Raw genomic sequence first — 25,944 nt, 5'->3', positions numbered from 1 at the left:
GTGGAGTGGCCCTTTAAGAGAAGGCAGACATCTCTATAGCCAATATCCCCCAACTCACACCAAAACAATCTATATAAATAAATAGCACAACGGGTCAGAGGAAAAACATGTGCTTTAGATTTTTGGGTGACCTGTCCCTTTAACAATTTAGCAACGCAACTCTGTATCACAAACAATATAATGTTTACAACCTATAATGACACGTGCTGTAACACAATGCAACAATGCCAGTAATTTTCCTAATGTGCTCGGGATTCAAAACTTGCTCACAGACGCTGACAGTTATTGCATCTGTTTCATTATCTTTAATGACTCACAACACAATATCATAAATATATCAAAAGGAATCACCTCAATGCTAACATCCAGGTAATGACGGCTATTATGGATCCTATGGATTGACAGAGAACTGGGGGAGAAAAAGCAAGCGCAGTTACGTTTTCAAAAACAAGCGCTGATGTTCCATCTGGAGCAAAACAGATGTTGAATAAAAGAGAGGTGTCACACATTACTGCCACCTCCTCTTGTCCTGTCTAATTAGTCATATTATGCATAATTATAATATGGTTATAATCTTACGAGTATACAACACTCAGGTCTACCTCCAATATGAAAATGAAGGAAACAAAACACCATTAATGCACCCATCTGCTTTTTTCCCTCATATAAAGCTACAGCAGAGGTGGTAATTTGTTCTTGTGGCCGAGGGCAGCAGACTTTCATTTTCTGAGTGAAAGAGTTGCATCCTACCCAATTGAGCAGGAAGGATGGATGGATGAATACACGGCTAGTCAGAGGAGGCGGTCACCGCCGCTGCACTCCTAATTTATTTAATATTGTAAGAGAAATGACCTTGAGATCAGAGAAGTGCTGAATTTCTCCCCAGACGGCAAACAGAAACAATGGAGCCGTCCTAATTGTGACATTACAATCCGGCACACAGTGAGCGATCAGAGGGGGATTGATTAGAGGAGTGGAAAGGTGGACGACTTTGTGAAAAGGTCATTGCACACTCTACCTGGAGTTTTTAATATTTCCAACTCTCCTCTGTGAACGTGGAACAAATTGAGAGAAAGGAAGAAAAAGTACAACTCCTGTGTGATTACAGACTTTCTGGACAGTGATATTTTCCCAAACGCATTAGTGAAATAAGATGGTAATTTCCTGGGGCCGCGGTGTATCCAGGCAGAAAATGATAAAAGGAAATACAGATAGAATGGAAGAGAAGAGGGGGTTCTTCCTCTCTGCTCTCCCAGCAGGGGTGCTGACGTGGAGGTTAATTGAGGGGTTAACAGGGGGTGGTGTCGGCTGAAGGTCAGACTGCTGTTCAAGCCACCAGGAGGTCCCTGCTCCTTGATGACCTCATTGAGTGTTGTTGGCCATGTTTCCATGTTGGCGCTAACGCTGCTGCCAGGTGAGCATCCTCTCTAATAGAGAAAGGACCAGAGGAGGAGGAATGTGCCACACAGAGCTGTGAGGGGGGGGCAGAGGGGAGAGGTTACAGATGTGGCCACCATGAAACTCACACTTACTGCTGCACAGCTGCCCGTAAACATGTGTGCTCAGGACACACAAGTCTCATATTAGAGACATGACATTGTGATATAATTGAAGATTGCTGCAATAACGTTGAGCGATGTCAACCAGAACTAGAGACAGTCTGAAGATGAAAGACACAGCTTAGGAAGGAAAAGAAATTGACAGCAGCAGCAGAACTATCATTTACAAGACAAGTGGAGGAAAAATGACAACAGCTCCTGTACCGAACTGTCTACCCAACTATATTGCATTTAATATCAGGGCTTCAACTAGCAATTATTTTCATTATCGACCAATCATGCCGATGATTTTCTTGATTAATCAATTAGCCATTTGGTCTATAAACCTTTTGATAATACTGAAAAATGCCCATTATACAGTAATTTCCAACAGCCGAAGGAGATGTATTCAAATGTCTTGTTTTATTGGACCAACAGTCCAAAACTCAAAGATATTCAGTGTATTATCAAATCAAATTTGCAATGCTGAAACAAGCCAATATTTGGTACTTTTGCTGAAAATATTCTGATTGATTAAACGACTAATTGTCGGAGCTGCATTTGATGTAATTGATTAAATATTTCCAGTTGTTGAACTCCCTACTGTTGACTGTATGGGTGATAACATCTGTTTGGACTTGAGAAAGTAAAAGCAGACAACTGCTGTAAAACAATTCATACCCCTCAGCCACCAAATTAGCACAACAGTGTTTTCTGAGGAATTTTAATATAAGACTATAAGACTCCATATTCAACAAGAAGAGAGGCTCGCTGGTCACATTTTGCCACTGGGCATTACCTGATTGGACTGAGAAGAGTTTGCTAGTCTTATGATGGAATGATGGACACAGAATGTATATGGAAAAACAATCATACATTTCTTTGGTAATATTTTATTTTTTAAAAACGGTTCTCTTTGAGATAATGTACAAAACTACTAAAAGGAGCTGCAAACTCCAATTTGAGAAATGATGCATCGAGATGAAATTGAGCAGGATCAAGTGTAAGAGGCACAGACTTTTAAAAAAAGAAAACATACAACAGTATAGTATAAGAGGACAACTACTGTAACTACATGTATACACTTTATCTTTTTAGATGAATTCTTCACATTATCTATGTAGTGTTTTCTTGACACTCTTTAGCCCGTAGCAAACTTGTGGCGTGAGTTAATCATAAACATGAAAATGAGGTTTACTTTCTGCACATTATCTGCTGCAGAGGTGCCTATCCAACCTCCTTATACACAATAACAGTGCGCCATTAAGACGAGCTGTACATGACAGCACATTATCTATGTTGGCGTTAGGAAGGGACATTTTTTGTTACCATGTAGCAAGCAGTGCTAATGAGGGCCAGCATTAAGTATCATCACTTAAACAACATCAAAGCGGATCTCTACGACAGGAAAATGACTCCGTTGGTGATTCACCACAAACTCATCTCGAGATACACAGAATTAAGCAACAGAAAAAAAGGAGACGAAAACTGCCTTTACCCTGCATTAGTTTACCATTTCAACATGACAGTTCATGATTCCTTTTTTGTATTGTGTCCCTGGGCCTCATACCGGGAAAGCCGCTTATATGGCAACCAGGGTCACCATTTTTTAATTCCTTATCACGGCCCTCGTGAACAGAGTGCAGTTCAACAAGTCATACTTAAACAGTATGTATGTAGTATGGCATCACAGAAAAGACTTGTACCATACGCAGCTGACAAAGCCTAATCGTTGATGGCTAACATTAGAGGAGGACTCTCGTAGTAATAAAGACATAAGCTGTACACACTGTTTATCTTAACGTTGCAGAAACTGTACAGTGAGCTGGTCCAAACCACTTTTGTTGTATTAAAAATGTGAGTATCCACACTGTATTTCCAGTAAACCCAAGGCTTCAAATAGTGCCAAATCCAGAGATGATTCTTTGGTACAAAATATTTTCATAGACTTTCCAGGACTTATGATTTGACAATCGGTTATGAGCTTATCAGCAATTTTTGTGCAGGTTTTCTGTAATAGAAGGCCACTATGATTAAAAAAAAATGCTTGAAATATAAAAATAAAACACAGCAAATACAAGCACATTCTCTATCTTTGGTTTTAAGCAAGTAGCAGATTCTGATGTCCTGATTCACCTTTGATACTTTGATATCAGTTTCAACTGCTCTACAGTGCTACAGTAGATACGTGTAAATGAAAGTCTGTGTTGCAAAACTACAGTATCCAACTAAAAATATGTCACATAAACCTTTTACAGTGTTGTACAGTATGAAGACTGCAACCTCTTTTTGAGCATAAAAACAAAAAAGAGAAAAAATAGGGATGCACGATATGAATCTGATAATTTCACATTTTTGTATTTTAAAAAGAACTAACCTGTAGTTTATGCAAAACCTGAGGGCAAGAAAGGCTAAGATGTAGTGAGCAAAGAGGATTTAATATTTCATAGCTCTAATAAGATTTGTTGTGGTAAAGCTCAGATTTCTTCCCTCCTCTCTGAACACTTTTGGAATGTGTATTGCAAATTACAGTCATGTTGTCTATCTCTGGACCTGTAAAAAACGTCAAGTATATTGACTTGAGTAATGTACTTAAATACAATTTTGGGGTACTTGTACTTTACTTGAGTATTTCCATTTTCTGCTATTTTATACTTCCACTCCACTACATTTTGGAGGCAAATATCGCACTTTTTATTCACTACATTAGTTTAATAACATTAGTTACTGGTTACTTTTCAGATAACCTGCTGCAGCAGAGCCAAATTAATTAAAGTTTAACTAACTTAACTAAGTTTTTAACTTATTTTATCGACGATCTGATAATTGACCAGGCTGCTACTCGATCGACCCATAATATACATCATGTACATACATGTAAATATGTGTATAACTTATTTTTACTTGTACTAGTGATACTTATGATACTGCATTTAATATCAGATACTTTAAGACTTTCACTCAAGTACTTTTCGTATGAGTGACTTTCACTTTTACTGAAGTAATTTTAACACTGTATCTTTACTCTTACTCAAGTATGACTTCTGGGTACTTTAAACAACACTAGCTCATGACAACAGCGTGCTGCACCACTTCTTTTTCGTGTTTTTTGGCAGATTGTAACCAACTTTAAACGTACATACTGCCGCCTATTGTAGTGTGTAGATACTGCGCTTTTTAGTTAATTAAAAAAGCAATTTTGTCTTCATATTATCGGCTATAATCTCACTACCATTAATAGCCGATTATATAAAGTTCCCATTGTGGGGCTGATAATAATATCGTGCATCCCTTAAGAAAAACAAAGTACTGAATGTCATAATTTTTTTTACAACACGTCGGTCATCAGAGTGACTACAAAGAGGAAAGATACAATTAAACAGCATTCCTGATGTAACAATAAAATCTTTAAGGCAGTCTGTGATAATACTTCTTATGTAAAAGGAGAGAATACAGAAACAACTTACTACACACTGAAGATTTAACTAACTTGTTCATATATGTGGAGTTACTTTTAGCTCCTGCTGAGCTGGTTTTGATGGAGAAGCCCAGTGTCAAAATAAGTCTTTCCAAGCATGCTTTACTCAACTATACAATCACTCAACAGTCATCACACACACACACACACACACACACACACACACACACACACACACACACACAATCGCACATTCCCTCTGTCTGTTGCTGAATTCAAAGTGACAGCAGCAGCAATTTCCTTCCATTCTTCCATCCAGGGTCCAGTTATCCCCCTCACAGAGGAACCCTGGTCTACACCAGCGCAGGCCTCCCTATGTGGGGAAGCAGATGCCGCAGCACTCCATACAGATTTCCAGGCAATCCGAGGACTCGCAGCAGGCATCCATGATGCCACAGTCCATGTCACAGGGGGAGTTGCAGTCGTCGCCCAGGTCGTCGGTGCAGCAGCAGCAGCAGCAAGCCTCTGAAGTGCACGCGCCGCACGAGGCCTGCGCCACCACCATGTTGCAGAGTGTCAGGAACTCACAGAAAAGGCAGGCCAAGATGCAGTGGACGCAGCAGTCTGGGTCCAAACCAACCAGGGTGATGAGTTGAAAAGTAAAATAAACATGAACACAATAAATCAAATGAAAAAAACAGACATGTAACAAAGAAATAAAAATAAAAATATGTATTTGTAACATATTAAAGCGTAAATTTGATTTTCACCTAAATTAGCAGACATTAATGAAAACGGAGCAGAGTGAGTGAGTGAGGACAGGCTGACAGAGGAACAGAGTAGGCATGTGGCAAAAGGGCAAGGGCTAACAAGGCAGGGGGGCTAAAGGAAATAAGAGAAATTCAAAGAAATGAATTCCTCTCCTGCAGTTTTGATTAACGGACCATTAAATAATTGTGGCATTATCATGCAAACTGCCAGGTTGATCACACAAAGATGATTAGCAAAGTCCAAGAGTCTCTCCCGGTAAATAGGTGGATTAATGCTGGCGACGCTCACACCTCTGATTAACATTTAACCTCCTCACAGACTCTTGTTAAAGAGCTGGTGGCATGTTTTCAGCTTGTTGTTTCATAGCGATAAAGAGTTCCACTATAAAATTACCAATATACCTATTAACCATCACAAATCTGTTTCTGAATGGCCAAATTAGTTGCATTAAAATGATTCCGTGCCACATAGATAATGGAGAAGAACAGATTTAATTCTTACTTAGAAACTTCCTCTGATGCAATTTGTTAGTAATGACATGCACAGTAAGTTCAATTCTGTGACTTCAGTCAGTAAATGTCATAAAATGAAACGTAAGCTCTATGAAGAGATGTTAAAAACAGAAATCTAATCATATTAAAGACCTAAAGAAGAATTGACATGCTCTCCTTAAAAAAAAATGAAGCTACAAATAGTTGAGTGTGGGTGTCTTTAAGGACACAATAAGGTGTGAAAAAAAGTTTTTAGTACACAATGTTAGAATAAATAGAGAACAGAGATTGTTTATGCACAGCATGATGGATAAATGTACACAATTTATGTTGTCATCAATCAAGCTGCTCCACCACAACTACTGTAGTTGTATCCAAGTCACTAAATCATACTTCGTATCATTCCGTAAGTGCGCCTGGCACACACCCCTTGCAGCTGTCTCCTTTTTGAACCAAGGCCAGCCCAGCGCCACTGCTTTGGAGTGTTAAAAAGACATGATGTGGATGTATGCAGAAAAATAGCATTACAAACAGGGCACATTTGCATAACTTTCATCAGCCCATCTTGAGCTGTCAGAAGGGGCTGTTACTGATTGGGTTAGAGGGAAAGCGAAAGGAGGAGAGTGTGGAGGACGGCATGGGAAGGCAAGCTGCGGACCGCTGGATGCTCATGTTTGATTAATCAAAGTAGAGGGGGAATTTTTTTTTTTCCCTCACTATTTTTGCGGTGCTCAGGGCTGCAGAGCTGACCAGAAGCAGCTAGCTGACTGTGATACAAACAAGATAGAGAAGGGAACATGAAACGGGCAAGTGTGTGCGTACACGTGTGTGTGTATGTGAGGGTGCCTGAAGTTTGAATGCATCTTATTATCCTTATCTGAGGCCATAACACTGGCAGTGATGGAAGATGCATGAGAATAAATCCTTCACTACTGAACATGTGATGTGGACACGCAGTAATTTGCTGTTGGGAAGATTTTGGATTTATTTCATGTTGGCAAAACAAAACTCATACGGCATTCTTAACTGGCATCCACTTTAGTGTACGACCATCAGAAATTAAGTTTGGACTGAGCTGATCCAATATCAGTATCAGGTGCACATATCGGACTGATGTCACCGATCCAGATACATAGTCTGATTGATTGATTGATTGTCGATTCGTCATTGCGCTCAATTAAATTCTCTCATCACTTTTGATCTCATGTTTAAAGAAACCTACTTACTAGCAGTTGAGCACGCATTTTTTAAAAACATTAGAGGAGTTGCCATAGCAATCTGCTCACCTACAGCTGTTTGTATGTGTATACACTTCTTCATTTCTTTGCGATACATTTAAATTCAAAAGATTTTGGTGTATTTTTTGCTCTTTTAATAAAAAGTGTTTTAGGGTTAACTACAATTTTAAAAATAATACCAATAAGAACGATAATAGTAATTATAATAATGGTAATAACTTCAATGATGTTCAAGAAAAAAATAACTCTGCAGTCTGTATCAGTAGATATCAAATTCAAGTATCTGATTTGGAATCGGAACAAATAAAGTGGATGGGTGCATCTCTAACCTCAGAGCAACAAAATGTTAATAAGAACAATAAATGCTGCCCGGCCACAGCTCCGTGCACGAAAACCTCAAAGTTCAGCCTAACAAAGTTTGAAGGACCCAGAGGGTATAGCCATGCCAGCGTTCAGAATGTAACAGTAGTCTCTGAATACGATATAAACACAGTACACAGGCATTAAGCAGCGGCCGGCCATCTCAGCTATTCACTTGGATGTATAATTCAACACCAGCGATTAGTCTGGATCTTAGAGAAGCCAGCACGGAGGAGGGGAATGAGAAGGAGAGGGGGGGTCGTATACTGTACACAAGAGATCTGGACGCAAGGCACATCTCCATGAAAACAGAGGGAGACAGACAGAAAGGCAGACAGAGACACAGAGTGAAACCAACCAACAGACAGACAGAACAGCACACAACTGACACTGCTCCTGTTTAATGTCAGCGAGCGGCGATGAAGCCCAGAGTTTGCAGGGCCAAAAAAACAGCGTCCGGCGCCTCTGAGGAAATAGTCTGAGACATCTGGAAAGCTAACATCAAAAAAAAAGGGAGCGGCATGACACAAAACAAGCCGGATGGGCCTCAGAGCGGCAAGCTGTTGCAAAACATTCAAACTCACAAAGAGGGAGAGAGAGAACGAGATGGCTAGACGGAGAAAGATGAAGAGAGAGAGATTGATCAGAGAAAGCCTTGGTGGCCATGGGAACGCACAGAAGGCACACATGGGTAAAGAGGGCAGCGGACGTGGGCTGGATAGTGGAGGTCCACCACATGAACTTTAGCAGCAGGCATGTTTATAATGTATGACTGAGGGAAAAGTCAAAGCTGGAGGAAAGCTTACACAACACACACAAACACATTAAGGTTTATAGCTGGCGGCCTTGGCCCTAAATCTCTAAATGAGGCTAAAGCAGCTTGGAGGCCTTAACTGATTACACATAATTAACAAGAAAAACATAAACTAGATGACAAGAGTTGAGACAACCCACCCCGCTAAACAAAAGCAGCGTGGTAAATGACTCCTCAGAAGCTGCAGTGTTATCACAGATTGGCTACGGTGCCAACGGCGTGTGCCAAGAAACGCAGGGAGCTGCAGACTCCCCAGAGCTAGCTCCTGCTAGCTTACGCCTTTTATTTCCTGTGTTCAGGGGGCTGTTTAGGAGGCTAATTTCACAGGCAAACAGATTATGTTAATCCGTGTAAACATTCAAACACCACAGCTTGGCTGTTTTCCGGGGGGAAATAAATAGTTGAGAGCGAACATATTGATTCTGAGAGCTCTCGCGCCGGCAAATAAGCAACACAAAAGCCATAATGAGACAGCTGCTATTGTTTTATTTTTTTGCACCCTCTCCTCTGTTCTTTACCAATTAAGATGTTGAAAATATGACGTGTCTGGAATATCTCTGGTGGATGCATCCCACCTTTACTTGCAATGTGTTGTGTGGATGCATGCGTCTGCCTTCTTGTTTTTGCGCGGCCCGCAACTCAATCTGATGCATATTTCAGGGGAAGCATCATCAAATAAAGATCTGACTGCCCACTTTTCTCCTTCATTTAAACATATATCTCAACCTGACCGTTGTGAATCTTTCAATAACACATATCACATCTTATTTTCCACCTTTACCTTGGAGTAAAAGCCCGCATAAAAAGACAAAACAGCAAAGGCCTTGAGTTGGATGAACAGGGAGGAATTGCCCCTCCACTTTGAAGAAACATGCCAAAACCCTCATGCTGTCCATGCTGTGGAACACATGTATGTCAACAAACACAGCCACAGAGTATAAAAGTCGGAGGAGGGATGCAAAGGGGCCCTATTAATGAGGGCCGGGGTGGTGCTGACAGGATGCAGGGAGAGCCAGAAAGGGCCCAGAGAGGTGTGAGGGCCGTGAGGGGCCCGAAGAAGGCTGGTCACATCTTTTAATAGGCACCCCATGCTCTCTGGCCTCGTTAGACGGTCACACCTATCTCCCCCATGGAAAGAGGACCAGCCGACCGCCTTCATTACTGGACTCACCTCGGCCTTGCACCTGACAAAATGACAGCTTCCCCGCACGGGTAACGGACTATCTGACTTGTTGTTAAAGAAAATAAAAGACTGGGGAGAGGAATAAGATGTCATTTGCTTGACGGGCTTGATAAATTTGAGAGGTCATTCACTCCCATCATTAAAAGGTGAGTACAGGTAAGATTTTATTATCAATATCTTAGCTTATCTAAGGTATTATTCAGCAGTGCCTCCTGCTGCGTGAACAGAAAACTCACTTTGATGATGTTTTGGCCTCCTATTTAACTACTTACATCTACCAATTTATGTTAATAAATATGTAACAAAAATTATAAATATATCACAATAAATCACATTTTCAAGTGTTTTAACAGTGTTTTTGACAGCTGATGTATCTGGAGCACAATCTCAAAAATGTCCTGACCTGCCTCAATGAAATGAAGATGGGATGCAGAAGAAGAAGCATGCAAGATATCAAGTGTTAGGAAAGTTAGTGTGTATCAACGTGTGTGTGTAAATTTGGGCTCTCTTCCACCCTCTCTCATTACCGCCTCGAGTGTAGATACTCACCCTCTGGTAAAGGAGCTTTCTGTGAACCCGTGGAACTGCCTTTGCTGCGTCGGCTGCTGTCGCTGTTGACCGACAAGCTGGACCTCAACTTCCTCTGCATCCTCTGCGACACAGGCATGGACGACTGCTTCCGCGGCTGCTCTGTTGTCGTCGTCGCCACTGATCTTGTGCCAGGGACTGACCCGCCCGTGGCGCCCGCGCCTATGCTGGCACCACAGGAGCATGTGCGCGTGGCCCCGGCCCCGCCGATGCCAGGGTGGATTCCGTTGCCGTTACTCAGCGTGGGTGTGCCAGTGCTGTTGTGGCGAAAGCCATTTTGGTCCTTGCCAGCGTCTCCCTCGGCTCGCTCAGAGGGCGCTGGCTGAGAATCCGACTGAGGTTGAGCTGGAGAGAGATATAAAGAAAAGAGGATTTCATTTTCACTCATGTTCAGTGAAGAATTGGTGTGTAGTCTCAGCACAATTACTTAAATCAGTATTTAAGGACAGTTTCTCTGGAGCATTTCATCTGAATTATAAGGCTCTCAATACAAGAAAATCAAATAAAACAGCAAATTGAAAGAAAACAGAAAGCTGCTTGTTTATTCAAACATATACTTTTTATGTGAATGTAAAATGACAAAACACTGAAGACAGTAAACAAAAGAGCGTCAAAAGGAGCAAGTGGTTTACTTTAATAACTTTGTATCTGTAGTGTCTGTTCTAATGAAAAGAGTTGTGGATTCCTTTTACCCTTATGGGGCTAAACGCTTGATAACCCTGTAACTTTATTTTCACTGAAGAGAACTTTATCTGCACTCTTGCACTTCATACCTTTCAGTCGCATACAAAGCCGCTGTAGCTTGTAATGTTCAGCTCTTACAACCTGAGCACAGCTAAATAATTCTCAGCAAATCTTGCCACCCTTTCCTAACATGATAATATCGATCATATGGCAAACATTTCAACCCGCAATGACAGAAAGAAAGTGGAGAGATACAGGAGCCTCACATGTGACAGGTTCACAAAAGCCACTGCTGCAGGCAGACACATTTGTGGGAGCAGTACCCAGGTGAGTTAAGACAGTGTGCGAGGAAGAGAGATTAATGCAGTGAAAAGCGAAAGAGAGCCTGTGATACTGTGCATATACAAAATAGCTGCTGTCTGCAACGGTAATGATCTCCTTTCCTCTGAAAGCTCAGAGATGGCCTCAACTAGTCTTTCTAAGTGTATGTGTGACAGCCACAGAAAGTCAGGAGACAGCGACCTGTCTGATAAGAAAGAAGGCGAAGGATGTGAGTGAGCAAAGGAGGTGGCACTTTACTGAGAGGAACACCTGCACATTCAGCTCTACTGGGAGTTACTCCTACATTACCTTCGCTCCACATCAGAGCCACTGTGCATGTGCACGCACTGCCAGTGCATGGTTAACTTGAGAGTTTGTGAATTATTCATCTCTTTTAAGTCTCTCTGAGTGAACCATACTTATTCATTTTTTCCTATTCTATACTTTTTATACATACATTGAACATATGGTACCTTCACCACCGATTGTTAAAGCAGTGTAGCACAAGCTGAAGAAGGCATGTGTTGTGCATGTCAGCGGTCCAAATATCAACAATTTCCCCGAAGTGGACGCGAAACTTAATATAGAACTTGGTAATTTCTTTCCATCTCTATTTTCTTTCAGCTCACCAACAAGTGCAATTACGGTTAACAAGAGAGGGAGCGAGCGTGGGAATCAGGGCCTCGCGCCTTTTTAACAACACATCACCCTGGGAGAGGCCGGACGTGAATGTGGATGTAAAACAAAGCAATTAAATACACACACTGGGTTTTGCCTTCTCCTCATCCAGGCTTCTGCATGCTGCTTCAATAAACAAATATACACTTTAGGGATCAGGATTCCATGCAATTTGAATTAGACAACTTGGTAGCTCACGATAGAATTCATTATGCAGTGATTTAAGGCCAGGTTGATGGATTTTCCTCTCCAAAACACAAAAGCCTTGCAGCCTGCCCATGACAATGTGGGGAGAGAGTAAGGCTTGCTAATAAGGAGACAGAGTAGGCTACGTCTGCTGTTGTTCTTCACTTTTACCCCTGACAGCTGCAACTCGCTACGTTATTCACTCTGTTTTAATATATGCACCTTGCATTTTTTCACCAGTCTCTTTCTTTAATGCTTAGCTAACCATCATCATAAAGAAAGCTGGGAACAGACATATACACACCATAGAAGGGTTTTCTACATATCAACACAGTGGGCCTTACTTGGGTGGCCAAGGATAATTTTTGCCTCAGCAGGAAGATGTTTCAAATTAAACCTCTAGCTTGACGAAGAGGTATCACAGACCAATAGTACGTCTTTTGTAGCTGCGACCAGCTGCTCTATAGGTCGCTCTGTTGCTCTCTCAGTTGGTAGAAAAATGTTCCCACCCTTTGTGTGAAGGTGTGTGTGTTTATGCCAACTGGCTATAAGAGGGCATGGCAATGGGAGGGGCCTGTTACTAAAAGGCGCATAGGTTCCAAATGGATTAATGTACATGCACATACAGACACACACCATTTACGCCACGTACCCGTTCATTACTGTACTGACGTACACTCTTGTGGAAGGCATCATTCAACACAGCAGTTCCTCTTTCAATGCTCTATCCTTCTATTCATCCACCATGCAGTGTCCACCCTCTCGCAACCACAACTTTATATCCACAAGGCTGAAATTTGACATGTGCGTACCTGAGCACAGCTTTTGTGAATCTGCACTTTTCTTACCCTGAGTCATTTGAATTAAGTCATCTTACACACTGTATAAACTGTGTAAATATAATTAACAAGAATCATTTGTCTTCATTCCTCTTCAACGAGGTTGAATTACTATTGGCAATTCTTGTTTTAACACTGGCAGAATCCAGAAAGGAAAATCAGAAACTCTTCCAATCACACTGCTGGTGTTTTCTCATGTCATTTGATTCCACAGATGTAGCTACAATCACAAAAAACACTAGCTGGCATTAATGGGGCTGAGAGGGGAAATGTCTCTCTATAGCTAATGATTAACATGTCCAAACTCATTTGCAAAGACCCTATCCACACACAAACATAGCACAACTCGCAGCTAACGCTGCATAGTCTTCAGTATTGTCCAGTCAATACCACACAGCAAACTCCTGTCGAGAGGATGACAGTTCCCTGACAAATCAATCACCCAGAGTATCTCACATAATAACACAGCCGTTTTTCCCCATTTAGGTTAAATGAAATAGCCACACGAGCTCACACACACACATAAACACATGTTCATGCACAAAAAAAGCCAACTCGGAGGCATAATTACCTTTCCTTTTGAGGAAGTCAAGCTTTCAATTTACCAAAGCATAAATAGTTATTAAGAAACCACCACGTAAAACCCAGAGCACATAAGCGGCGACTCAGGTTTCTGACACGCTGCAAAGCCCTAAAAAGTGGGTTCAAGTCTGGAGAGAAGTGTGCCTCAGTGGCAGGTTCCTGCATAGTCTTTATTTTTATCCTGATGAACACTGCGACTAAGATGAATGGACACTATGGAGTAATATTCATAATCATTGATCATGATAATGATGATACTGTCAGAGATGGCAGTGACAGACTTGGTAGAGTCACCATGAGACAAATGAAGACATAATGAAAGAAAGAAGAAATACAGTAAATCCTGCTGGAATTGCGCTACGCTGGTAGGTTGGGGCATCAAAAACAGTCTCTGTACATGAAGTGCAGTGAAGGAAAAATGTATAGCATAAGCTCTGACTATGTGCTCAAGAGTAATTGGTTGTTTAGAGCATATAGCCCACAAAAAGACTACTATATTATATATCATAGACATTTATAAAGTTTGCAAACAACTTTAAATAGCTTTTACCATGGGTTTACATAAGATTGGACTCAAAATAATATAATTCGGATATGAAATTTTGGAACGTAAAGTTTAATTCTTCTTCTTCTTCTTCTTCTGAGGATTCTGCTGATAAATGCAAATTTACGCTGAGCCTGTCAATAAATCCTGACGGAACAACACAGACGCACTGCTACTCCAGTTCTCCTATAGCACTGCATCAAAACACAACCTGCATCAAAATTTTATACGAACTCCCAGCAAGTTCTTAAAAAAAAAAAAAAAAAAAAAATCATACAAGTTTTGCCACAAGCTTGGTGTCCCGAGATAACTGAATGCACACAACCTGACAGGTTGCATTAAAACACCATGTTTTGGAGGAAGGGCTGGACACACACATGCACACACACTTCAAATTGGACTTGTAACCTCCCTATTTTGAGCACATCAACAACTGTTGAGAGTGTACATTTGTAGTTGAATAAAACATGGTACTCCCCTACACACGCTGTCACACACATCACAGGGGAAACTAGGGGGTGAGTGCTTCTTGACTGTCTAAGCAGCATCCCAATTTGGTCCCAGCTTCTAGTAGCTGACAGCCTCAAATATCTGGGGAGCATTTTTAAAAGGCCAGTGTTTGATGGATTCATGAAGAACACACAAATATAATTGCCATTTGTCACCGAGTCTTCAGTGGCTGCGCCACACAGGGACCGAGCACCGGAGTGCCTGGAGAGCGCTGGAGCTGCGCCAGAGCTGTGCGGGGGGATCGCTCTGTATGTAAAACTGAGTATATAAACACCTACCTTTTTGTCACAGAAAATAGGTCCTACAGGAGGGAGCTGGAAATTGCACCCAAAAGACAGAAGAAAGAAGAGGAGGAGTATATATATGTCACAAGCCTACTGGATCACACACACACACACACACACACACACACACACACACTCAGACCTACCAGGAAGGAATATGCATGCATGCATGTCAACTGAAACAGAGCTGTATAAACAAGAATTCTAAAATAGTCAAGAACATGAAAATATAACTCAGAGGTCAAACAGGGCAGTGTGGAGATTCTCATTTGCACACTGCTACGCCGAGAGTCGCAGGTAAGGCAGGGAGCGGACTGAACGCAAGCTCTGTGTTTCTAAAGCTCAGTCCTTTTTAATATTAATGCCCCTGAGACAGAGAGAAAGAGGGAGAAGAGAGCGGAAAAGGTGTTTGCCTAGGCTTATTAGAATGCCCATCATAGAGAGCATACAGTTATTCAAACGTCACATCATGTCAGCCAAATAAACACCACGATCCAGATCTTGTATTTATCTCCTAATAGCCATTATTACACAATGCAACGAGTTTATGAGTTAACACTGAATGGAATATGAGAGCGGAAGAGGAACCTTTATTTTTAGCCCCAAACAGAAATGGGCAGAATACACAGTGACAGTTAGCTCTGAAATGCTAATTCCACTAACACGGCCGGTGTGTTGTTTATCTTTTTGTGCCTCGTATTAGAAAAACATGTATATTTTCTGCTCGGCTGGCCATGTACCTGCATGATTGAAATGCTAATTTGTAAATGTGCAATGACCTAGCCAGACTCCCTCTTACCACCACCGCTGCCACCACCACTACCACCCCCTCCTCTCTCTGCCAAAACAGCCTGAGGTATCATCTCTCCTCCTAACAAACAGCAGCGTGTGGAACAGCCCCTGCCTTTCAATCCAAAGGGATATATTTTCTCATTAGAAATTATACATCTTCCCTGTCCATATTTATAGACGCAAAACCAGGGGAATTATACTGCAGAGAGTGAGAGGGACAGAGAGAGAGAGAGGAAAATAGTACAATGAATGTTATTACAAAGGGCTCTGATTGAAATTTTCCTTGGGCGTATCAAAGCCTCGTTTACCGTTTGACCTTCCAAACTACAGGACAAGGACTTTCTTTATTGTCTAGAAGGACGCATTGGAAGGAACAGACGAGCGACTCATCATTCGAGTGTCCCAGCACAACAAAACCCACCAACTGTGATTAGCATCAATATAATGCAGATATCAGAGGTGTGAAATGAGAGCAAATTAGCGATGTCAACCTGCAACCAAGAACTACCATTTGATTAGAAAATTAGACTCCTGTTAGTGCAAAGATGTGGGTGCCATGCAAACCTCAGTGGCGTTTGCACAGAGTGGACGGCGACCTGACACGGGCTAACAGAAATGTCACTTGTTCCAACAGACATGAATAAAAATGTGACTCTGGACATCACACAGCAATCCTGGTCCTGTCAGTTCATACGCGCACCTCACGATGTTTTGTATTTATCCAAGATAAAATGATGATGATGGCAGCGGCACGGATGGCGATGATGACCGCTGAGGATAGCTAAATTACCTGCTCTGATATTGGATCCTCATCAGCAAAAGTGACATGCTCTGTATGTGTGCGTGGGTGTGTTATGGGAACCTGCAACGGAACTCTATTAGCTGTCTTCACCTGTCAAGGCTGATCATATTGTGTAGCGTCTCATTTAAGCAGGAAACATCACATTTCTTGTCTGTTTTTCTATCCCATTCCAGGACAGTCGGTCATATATTGCTCAGCTCATTTTCAGCGCCGACACACTTATTTTCCACCCTGTTTTAATTCTCTGTGACAGTCCTTCAAATTTGGCTCCTCCAACCTGCTGAAGAGAAAGTGACACATGAAGACGGAGCTTAATATTATTTCCAAACCCCCTCCTTACCACCGCCGCCTCCACCCAACAAAGAGAGAAGCAGGGCGTCAGGGATTTACTAATTTCAAATTTTGCTGCTGATTGAGTGGAAAAAAATAACCCCCTCGGACCTTGTTCTGCTTAATTACATTTTACAGTAGCAAAGGCAACTTGAAAGACAAGAGCTTGATTTGACGACACGAACCTCTCAGCATACTCAGTGCGTGAGGCTGGCTAAGGTGTGTGTGCATGTGTGTGTGCGCATAGGGAAGGGGTGGAGGGGGAGAAGGGGGTCATCAATTATCCTTTGATTTCAAAACGGAACATTTTCCCAGATTAATATGTCTGACTGCTATCTAAATCATTGAAACTCCCAATGAGATGCCATTTTCTCTTACATGAATCACGTTGAGGGGAAGTCATTCACAGTCGGCCCTTCCACTCCTCCACCACCCCCAAGCTCCGACCACAGAAGTCTCTGGTCTCTCCAGTGTTGTGTGGAATTTGGCATGGTGCTAATTTGAGTGCTACTAATGTAGCAGAACGCCAAGACATCAAGGAGCGTTCAAAAGCCTTACAACCTGGCTGCTGTGAAAGACACTAAATGGTGCCTTATTCTCTTCCTCTCCTCATTTCTGAAATGAATTTGTACAAGCCTGTTTCTGCATTAAGCTTTGTCAAGCGCCTTTTATTCTCCCTCATCTGCTCCTCACCATCCGAAAAGGGGAGAAAGAGTGTGGTAAAAAGACAGCGCGAGTGCAGTATCTTTAAAAAGCTGCACATCTTGCACGGATTTAGACTTTACACGGCTAGCTACCACAATTTCTAGAAAGATCAATTATGACGTGACTCAGAGCAGGCCTGAGGGAGCTGCCAGGCTCCATACTCCAAAAACGTGCTCCACCCTCTCCTCACTGACGACTCAAAACAAAACCGGGGCAACAGAGCGGGAGTGAACGGGAGGGGAAGAAGGGGGAGGGAAGGAGGGGGAATGGGGGTATTTTCAGTTTCAGTTACATCGATGACTCAAATATTCCACCGGCTTCAAAATCTCCTCGCTGAAGTAGAAGTTCCACAGGAAACTTGTTTGAAATTCAACGGCAGGCGCGCAGATGTGCACATGCGCACAGTCGAACTTGTGCACATATACACAAAAGGCATGCAAAGCGGCAGACATAGAGTCAACCACACACACCAAATAAATACAGTGTGCAGTCAGAGATGAGGATCTGGCAGCAGCTCTACCACTCCCTAAAAGTCAAAATACAGCTGAGGTCTGTCTCCGGGTCAGAGAGGGGATAGACAGTCTATCAAAATACCCCCACATCTAGTTCCTTTATTTGCTCAGTATCAATCTCAGCATTAACCCTCTGCTAATGGGACAGCTGTGGGTCAGCGCCTCGCATCTTCGGGATGCCAATCAAGGCCTTAAGCTGAGAGATCAGCCTTTGGGACAGAGGTGCTCGTCTGCCTCTGAGTGGCTTTTTAAACACGGAGACGCCCGTATCGATTTTAGCTCTAGCCTGAAAGAGAGGAGGGAGGTGGTGGGGGGTGTATAGCACTAGCAGGGGCCTGTGTCGGCTGTGGCTGTCTGTGAGTCTGGGCGGGAGCCATCCCCTGGTCCCCGGTCACCCTCTGCTGATCAGGGGGGCCTGACAGAATGACCTAGCAGAGACGCACTGAACCTGCAAACACGAAGGGGGCAAGGAGCTGGAAGCTCGAGGGGGTCGGGGCTGGCGGGGGCAACATCAGCAGAGATCTCAGTAATAGAAAAGGGTTTTAACCTTAATGTTGGAGCCAAAACCCTGTTAGAGGCCAAGTAATCCCCCCTGCGCTGCTCTCATTTGAACTGGCTGATTTTTTTTCTCTCTCTCCTTCTCTGTGAGTGGGTTGTGAAAGGCACTGACACTGTCTTGCCTTCATTGGTTAGGGAGGCGGTAAACATGAGCCGAGCAGTCCACCTATGTTACCTGTGCTAAACAGACAAGGGAGGCTAGAGGCTATTGTCTGTCTGTGTATTGTGTATATTATGGAAAAATAACAAATGCACAAGTTGACAGGCAATGCTGGAAAGTAAATAATCTATTCAGAACATTTTGAGGTACTTGTACTTAACTTGGTTACTTCTACCCCCATTAATTTTAATTTTTGTTACTACTTACTTTGCATGATACGATATCATATTGCAATCATTTTGATATATATATAGCACTTATGATATTCACTGCAAGGGGTAATGATATTTTTTGAAAAAAAAAACTTAAATCATGATGATGTGAAATTTGTTGTGGTTTTACCAAACAAGCATGTTTTCTCATGTCTGGAGAAAACAACATTTTTAGGCCAGAACATCTCTGTCATCTCCTCCCTCCATTTTCTCTACTGTTATATACCTAAAGTTTTGGATGCAGGACACATTTTGAGACTTTTCAAACTGCGATATCACCACTTTCATTCAAGTAAATGATCTGAATTTCTCTTCCACCAACAAAGATACGTGCTACACAAGATCCATTTAGACACGAAGGTCAATCAGGGTTAAAACGAATTAGAAAGATTATTCTTAATATGCAAAAATTCACCCTTTCAAAACAATCACAGTCCATATATGTTGGCATGTATCTAACATGAGCACTTAAAAGACTGCAGTCCATGAATTGAGGTACGCATATCTAATCATTTGGCTCAAGTATTTTGAATACCTTAAAAAAAAAATTAACAGTGAATAGGCTCGGGCACTTCGGGTAAAATATGCTAATTAACACACTTGAAATTTCCCATATGAAATCTATCTGCACCAAGACAATGAGAAAATAATTACAACAGAGGTAGAATTACAATGGCCATTTTAATCAACCCCTACACTAGCATTTCACCCTATTTATACAGTTTTTGATTCCATGACCCACTGGTAAGTAATCACTTGAAAATTACGGTTCAGTTTATAATAGGTCTACGCTTTAGACACATTATTTCTGCAGAGACAGGGCTCTGCGGGATTACGATAAAGATATGAATCTTGCATAACAACAATCACCATGCACTTCCTATAGCTGAAAAAAACATTCAGGGAAAAGAGAAGCTGGCATGAGGTTAAAAAGTCTCCAAGTACTTAAATAACTTTAGAATATACATGAGGCAAAGTGTGACAGTCTGAGAATGTTGATTCCACACTTCGGTGGCAAAAATATGTCAGCGCTGATGATGAAAATGATGATGAGGAGGCACTTGCCCTTTTGTTTCATCTTAGTCTAACTCCTCCAACTGTCTAGCATCATAACGCTTTATAGTTTTGTGTATAAATCTTAATTGTTACACTGTCAAGGAATCTTTTCTTGCAAGAGAGATACTCTCCATTTAAACAATCCCTTTTACTGCATTTATTAGGGGTCACAAATTCACTTCCAAAAGGTCAATTCTGCGCACAGGTAATAACCTTGAAGGTGTGCCACTAAAGAGCCCAATCAGGGATTCACACAAAGGCCAGACTAATGTCTTTCTTTAAAAAAAAAAAAGAGAGAGTCATGTTATTTGACCTTCCTTTCTCACTACAGAATTTCACTGAGATAAAAAAAACAGACCTGTTCCTCAGAAGCTAGTAAGGTCATCTTTATCAACCACAGAAGCATTTAAAAAAAAAGTATTTGACAATCAGGCGAATAATGTGACGATTAAACTCCGAAACTTGGTGCTGCTGGGGTGGTAGCAATTTATTCTGAGGCAGGGGCTGGAGAGCCGAGGTCCTGTTTGCAGGAGATATCAACTGCTTGAAAACCCAGAACGGTCTCTTGAGGAATGTCTGTCGCCCCCACAAGATCCTCCCTCATCCCCCAGGATGGTGGAGCCACAGAGGAACCGTTCACTGACAACGGCCTTACAGGAAGGGCAGGATTGTACTTCTTTTTTTGTCTAACAAACCACAGTGGTTGGCAAGCCTTGGAACTTTTTTTCCACCAATTGAATCTTTGACACTTCATAATAATAATTTTAGTTTTTTAGGTCAGACTGATTATCAGTTGTGTGACTGCTGACTCTGTCTTTAATGCACTATACACTCCATGAAGTGGAAACGCTGCTATGTTTACTTTCCTGTTTTGAAGGGGGACCCACTGGTTAAAAAGTCGACATGTCAAAACAATATTATCTTAGTTCAAATAGGATATGTGCTGTTATTACAACATTACAATAGGCTTCCTCTTGTTGTGAAAAGTCCCCTCCACACACTGTACACGAGCTTTAAGACAGACATCGAGTGGGGGGGGGGATACAGCGAGGGCCAGGATGTAAGCAGGGAGATGATTTCTTATTGATTTCCTGTTTCTGCAGTGAAGAGGGCTCTCAATTACCCATGCCAGCGAGCAATCTGATTGGCCACCTCAATAAACAACAGTGAGACAAAGACACAAACAGGCTGACTTGAGCCCCCTCCCACAATGTTTCCAACTTTGATTTAACCACAAACAGACACAAGTACATTTAACTCTCACAAAGATTATCATAGCACAAATTTGCCTTTATTTGACATGACTATTTTATGTTCCTGTAACTCAAAAGAGAAGTAGCATATCCTCCACTAAAATTCCCTTACCAGACTGTGAGTGTGTGTGTGTGTGTGTGTGTGTGTATGAGAGAGAGTATGTGTGGATGTTGGGGAAGGAGGGGGATGACATCAATTACAACGCAAAACTGTTGTCACAGGGGCTTATCTGCTGAGATGAAAGAAAAGCATGCCTCCCTCCAGAAGTGCAACACTCCACACACCTGCCAAGCTAGAAAGACCTCTTGACAGAAAATCTTTTTTTTTTTGCAACTGAATCTCTTTTCCTCCTCCCTGATTCAGTAAACAAGCCACCGGCAAGTCATTAAGCTTAATACTGAAAAAAAAAGAGGCAGGAAAAGGCGCCCTGGAAAAGTTAACAACCTAGAAACAAAAGAACTGTTGTGTCAAATGCAAACACAATCCTTATTATAGCTAGGCACTTACATGGATGGAAGCAATCAGCTGCTATTAGCCTCTGCTGACACATCTCACTCTTCTTAAGAACAATAAAACACACACACACACACAAAGCTTTTAGCCGGTTTCCTTTTGTGACCTGCGATCCAAAGCTCAGTATCAAGTCATTTCTACTGAACAAGAGTGCATCTAGACTCAATTAGACCTGCTAATAACTCAAGCAGTTTGATGCCAAATAATTGTTTCGTAAAACCTCCCTGTGTCAAGACATTTGCATAATACAATGTGATTATTTCAGGGTTACAATACAAGCTTCCCAAGTTATGAAATCAGATTATCAGATGCAGAAACCATCATTTTAAAATCTAAAACTTATGTGATTGTTATGGTAGATTACTGCCAGGAACAATAAACTCCTGTCAAGCTGTCTCAGCCTAAAACTGAATGACACTGTTCAACAGAAAAACGCCTCAAGCAGCTGGCGTAAGTCCTCTCCAATAGGTAAATGTTTGGTAATGGGTAAAAACACTGTGGCTAAGATGCAATCAGTGCGTTAAAATAGTCAATGCCAGAACCACAAACAGGATTTCCCCTACTTCCAACACAGAGGGCTGTGGGATGGAAAGAGAAGCCAAAAATGGAGACACGTGAGCCAAGTCTCGGATATTATGGTGGAATGAGAGAGCGCACGCATGTTGCCACTTACTCGCCAAGAGGCCTCGCTGCTATCATGATATTATTTTAATTGGAAACACTGAAGCTAATATTTAAGTAGGCCAACTGACCCTGCCTCATGCATGTAAAATGTGCAACTGTCATAACAACAACTGTTCTTGACAGTCGGAGCATGTTCACTAAAAAGGGATGAAATTATAACGATTTGAAATAAAACACTGCTAACCAGCAGTTAAGCTCGACCATCTGACCAAGCAGGCAAAAAATATGTGAATCATTTTCACTCAATTAAACGCCTCATTGTTGTTTATCATTAAAAATAACACCAAGATATCCTGCTGTCCGCCCACAGCTTTCCCAGGTCGTTAAAACTTACTTCTTACAGGCTCGCAATAATTAGGCTTCTCCTCGGTCACGTGACTTTGTCCTTCAGCGGCTGGTTTCCTGGGAGATGGTCGTCTTCCTGATGATTCACTGTCACAAGCATCTAGGATCACAGGCATTGAAAGTTAAACACGGTTGAGGAAGGAAAACCTGTTGAACACAAAGTTAAAGCAGCAAAATATTATGCTGCATAGTGACCAACAGAGAGGGCTTCGAGTGTTTACATTAATGTTATCCTATTACCAGCTCAACTGCTCTAAACTGACGTGTATTATGGCCGTTCCTCCTAAAACAGATGTAAACTTTTACTGCAGGGTCAGCCACAGTGGACAGAATATCAGGGACAGCTGGAGGAGCCAGAGGTGCAGAGGCCGCTTGGCCTATTTTTGCCAGAAAAAGCACAGGCCGCTGGCAAATGGTTGCACAACATGGTGGGGCGGTTCAGGTAAAGGCCTTGCCAGAGCTCTGGATCTTATTTTCTCTCCTTCTGTTCCCGGGTGTGCTCTACCTGCCAAGCCTCTTCTCGCTGCCATAAAGGCTGCATTCATCTAAATTGGAAAAAGTATGTGGGCAAAAAACTTCTAGGCCTGATAGCTGTGCAAAAACACAAGAGACAGTCCACTCATCTCTCTCTGAGCCGTGTGGCTTCTGGCTTCTTCACTTCAAGACTCGCTGACACTCTGCCCATTACACACTGCTGCTTTGTTCAGTAAATAAACCTTCCACAATGACTTTATTCACTGGTTTGATGCCAGATGCCTGCTCATAGCACACAGATTTTCTCACAGCCCGTAGGTTTTACAGTAACATACTGTGTCTTCTTGAGACACATTTGCTTTCAGTGCTAAAGTAGAAAAAAACAGTGAAGGATGATTCAGCAAAAGCTAGCAATCACGTTTACCAAAGCTTGATGCGTTTGTTCCAATGCTACAACACTCTCTGTTTGTAAGCAGTGATGGATGACGGGAGTGGGGACGGATGGGCGCAGGCCGGCAGCCCTAGATAGATGTGGCACATATCTCAGCTAGGAGCTGATGTATGGTAGCGGCAGTTGCGTTAGCAGCAGTACTGTGTGATGCATCGCAGTATTTAGTGATCACAGTTAGAAATAAATTGGTCTATTCTCAGTACATCCACAGTCCCCTGAGAGGGGAAATCCAGTCTTAACTGCAAGCGCCTTTGAAGGTCCAGTGAAAATCCATTCGCAATCCAGCAGCCCCAGTGATTGCTTACTTTGTCCTACTTTGCTATTTTTTGACAGTGCCATAATGATGCTTGGTATAAATAGGATGGTTAACGGTTCATTGCTTGTTTGAAGAAAAATGAAAAGGGGGTGTGGGGGTAAGCTTATTTTACATGTGATAATCTTAGGGGCAACTAGAAAGTTAATTAAAAACTATAATTGGCTGTGGTTGCTGTTAATAGTCACCAGGGCGTTTCTTCAGACTTTATTGAGGGGGAAAAAAGCAAAAACATTATCAAGGCTTAACACTGGCGCATACTGATGTATCCTAAAAGTCACACGAATGTAATTTAAAAAAGACAAGGCTGATATTGTCTCGAGCGGGCTGATAATATGCATTCAATGGCTGATGTATGTGGTTTTTCTCTTGTTTTCTCCCATGTTTGGCTGTACGGGCGACATGCGTGCTTGACGAAATGTGTCAAGTGATATTAATAGCTCACTTTCATTGCTGGTGCACTGGCAGCGTGGGGAGAACTTCACGTACACAAGAGCCATGGATTCATACATGTTTGTCACATCTACAGTCACATTTTTTAGATCGTGAACCACATGAACTTGCAGAATTGTGTTGTTAGATGTGAACCACAACAGGGCAGGACATATTTAGACATTGGCAAGGAAATGACTTCCCACTTAACATTCAAATCATCTTCCTGAAGGTCCTCTGGGACCCTTTCATGGCCCCCAGGGAGCCCCAAACCCCCCAAAGGTCACCCTTAATTTAACTTATATCACCTCCACGCTACTCCTGTGTGCCTTCCTTACCTTGTGAGGCTGACAGCAGGGGACTTGTCTCTTGCTGAGGGCCCTTCCCTGGCCCTGCCGGCCCATCCGGAGGAAAGACGGTCTCCTTGGACATGAGACAGTCGTCTTTTTGCGGACACACACACAGGCAGAAGAAGTTCCTCCCTTTTCCTCAGCCCTCAGCGCTGTGAAACACAACGTCTCACCATCAGAAGACACAAAGTCACACGGTGCGGGTCATTACTCAACTCGAGAAAGTCGTCTGCTCATTCACACGCCGAGAAAGTGACGTCGAGCCGCAGTAAAAGCTTAGTGGAAATTTCCCTTCTCGGTTTTTTTTTTTACATAAACTTCTTGCTGAGACTCCATGTGACTGCCTTTCTCTCTCTCTCAACAAAAAATAAAGCGACGGACTCTCGCTAAAGAGGTTTTACAAGCTAACGCGGACATTGTTGTTTATGTAGCATAACTTACCTTTCAAACATGACAACTCCCTCGCCTCAAAACTGAATTATTCCCATCCTTCCTTCCTCCAACTCTTTCCTCCCCGAGTCGCTGGGGGAGAAAACAACTAAACACACCGGGTGAAAAGAGTAAAAACTTCAAGTCCAAAAAGTTCTCCTGTAACTTTTTGTAGTTGTCAGTTTCAGTCCCAGTGCCACTTTGGTCCAGACGGTGTTGACACATTAAAAAAACATATCAATAATAGTCCTCGCGACGCCTCCGACGCTCAGTGGCGGTAGTTTTCTGAGGATAGTTGAGTCTCAAACATTTTCATCATATCCGGATTCCTGTAGTGCAGCCAGTCAAGCTGCTCTCCTCTCCCTGTGCGAACAAAACCCTCCCTGAACTCCTGTCCTTCAACATAAAGTCAGGAAACAAGTAAAAACATGATTACAATGTGAGAAATAAAACGCACCTGAGCCATGTGGCGGTGGATCCTCCATTATAATGTGTGAAAATGTAGTAGAGATCAGAAAAGATGAAGAAAATAAATGTAAATGA

General features: G+C 42.2%; 1 protein-coding gene across 2 annotated transcripts; it reads right to left on the bottom strand.

The window, feature by feature from the left end:
- Nucleotides 1-2,411: 2,411 nt before the first annotated feature.
- mdfic (MyoD family inhibitor domain containing) lies at nt 2,412-25,944 on the bottom strand. Of its 2 annotated transcripts, none has more exons than XM_073481193.1 (5): nt 25,859-25,944; nt 24,961-25,124; nt 22,942-23,052; nt 10,363-10,746; nt 2,412-5,580 (listed from the first exon to the last, which is right to left on the bottom strand). In XM_073481193.1, the coding sequence occupies exons 2-5, from the start codon at nt 25,052-25,054 to the stop codon at nt 5,330-5,332; spliced, it is 840 nt and encodes a 279-aa protein (XP_073337294.1). In that variant the 5' UTR covers nt 25,055-25,124; nt 25,859-25,944; the 3' UTR covers nt 2,412-5,329. The 2 variants fall into 2 exon arrangements, with proteins under 2 accessions (XP_073337294.1, XP_073337293.1); XM_073481192.1 differs by lacking the exon at nt 25,859-25,944 and adding an exon at nt 25,414-25,718.

The sequence above is a fragment of the Pagrus major genome, chromosome 14 (genome assembly GCF_040436345.1).
Source record: "Pagrus major chromosome 14, Pma_NU_1.0".
Lineage (NCBI taxonomy): Eukaryota > Metazoa > Chordata > Actinopteri > Spariformes > Sparidae > Pagrus > Pagrus major.
Note: the sequence above shows the minus strand (reverse complement) of the source record. Positions and strands in the feature narration are given on the sequence as shown.

What these genes read in the sequence shown, in the direction of transcription:
- mdfic (XM_073481193.1), bottom strand. Translation starts at nt 25,054, where the DNA reads ATGTCCAAGGAGACCGTCTTTCCTCCGGATGGGCCGGCAGGGCCAGGG. An exon ending in CCTGCTGTCAGCCTCACAAG is followed by an intron (nt 23,053 to 24,960) that starts GTAAGGAAGGCA and finishes CTGTGATCCTAG; the next exon opens with ATGCTTGTGACAGTGAATCA. An exon ending in TTATTGCGAGCCTGTAAGAA is followed by an intron (nt 10,747 to 22,941) that starts GTAAGTTTTAAC and finishes ATCTCTCTCCAG; the next exon opens with CTCAACCTCAGTCGGATTCT.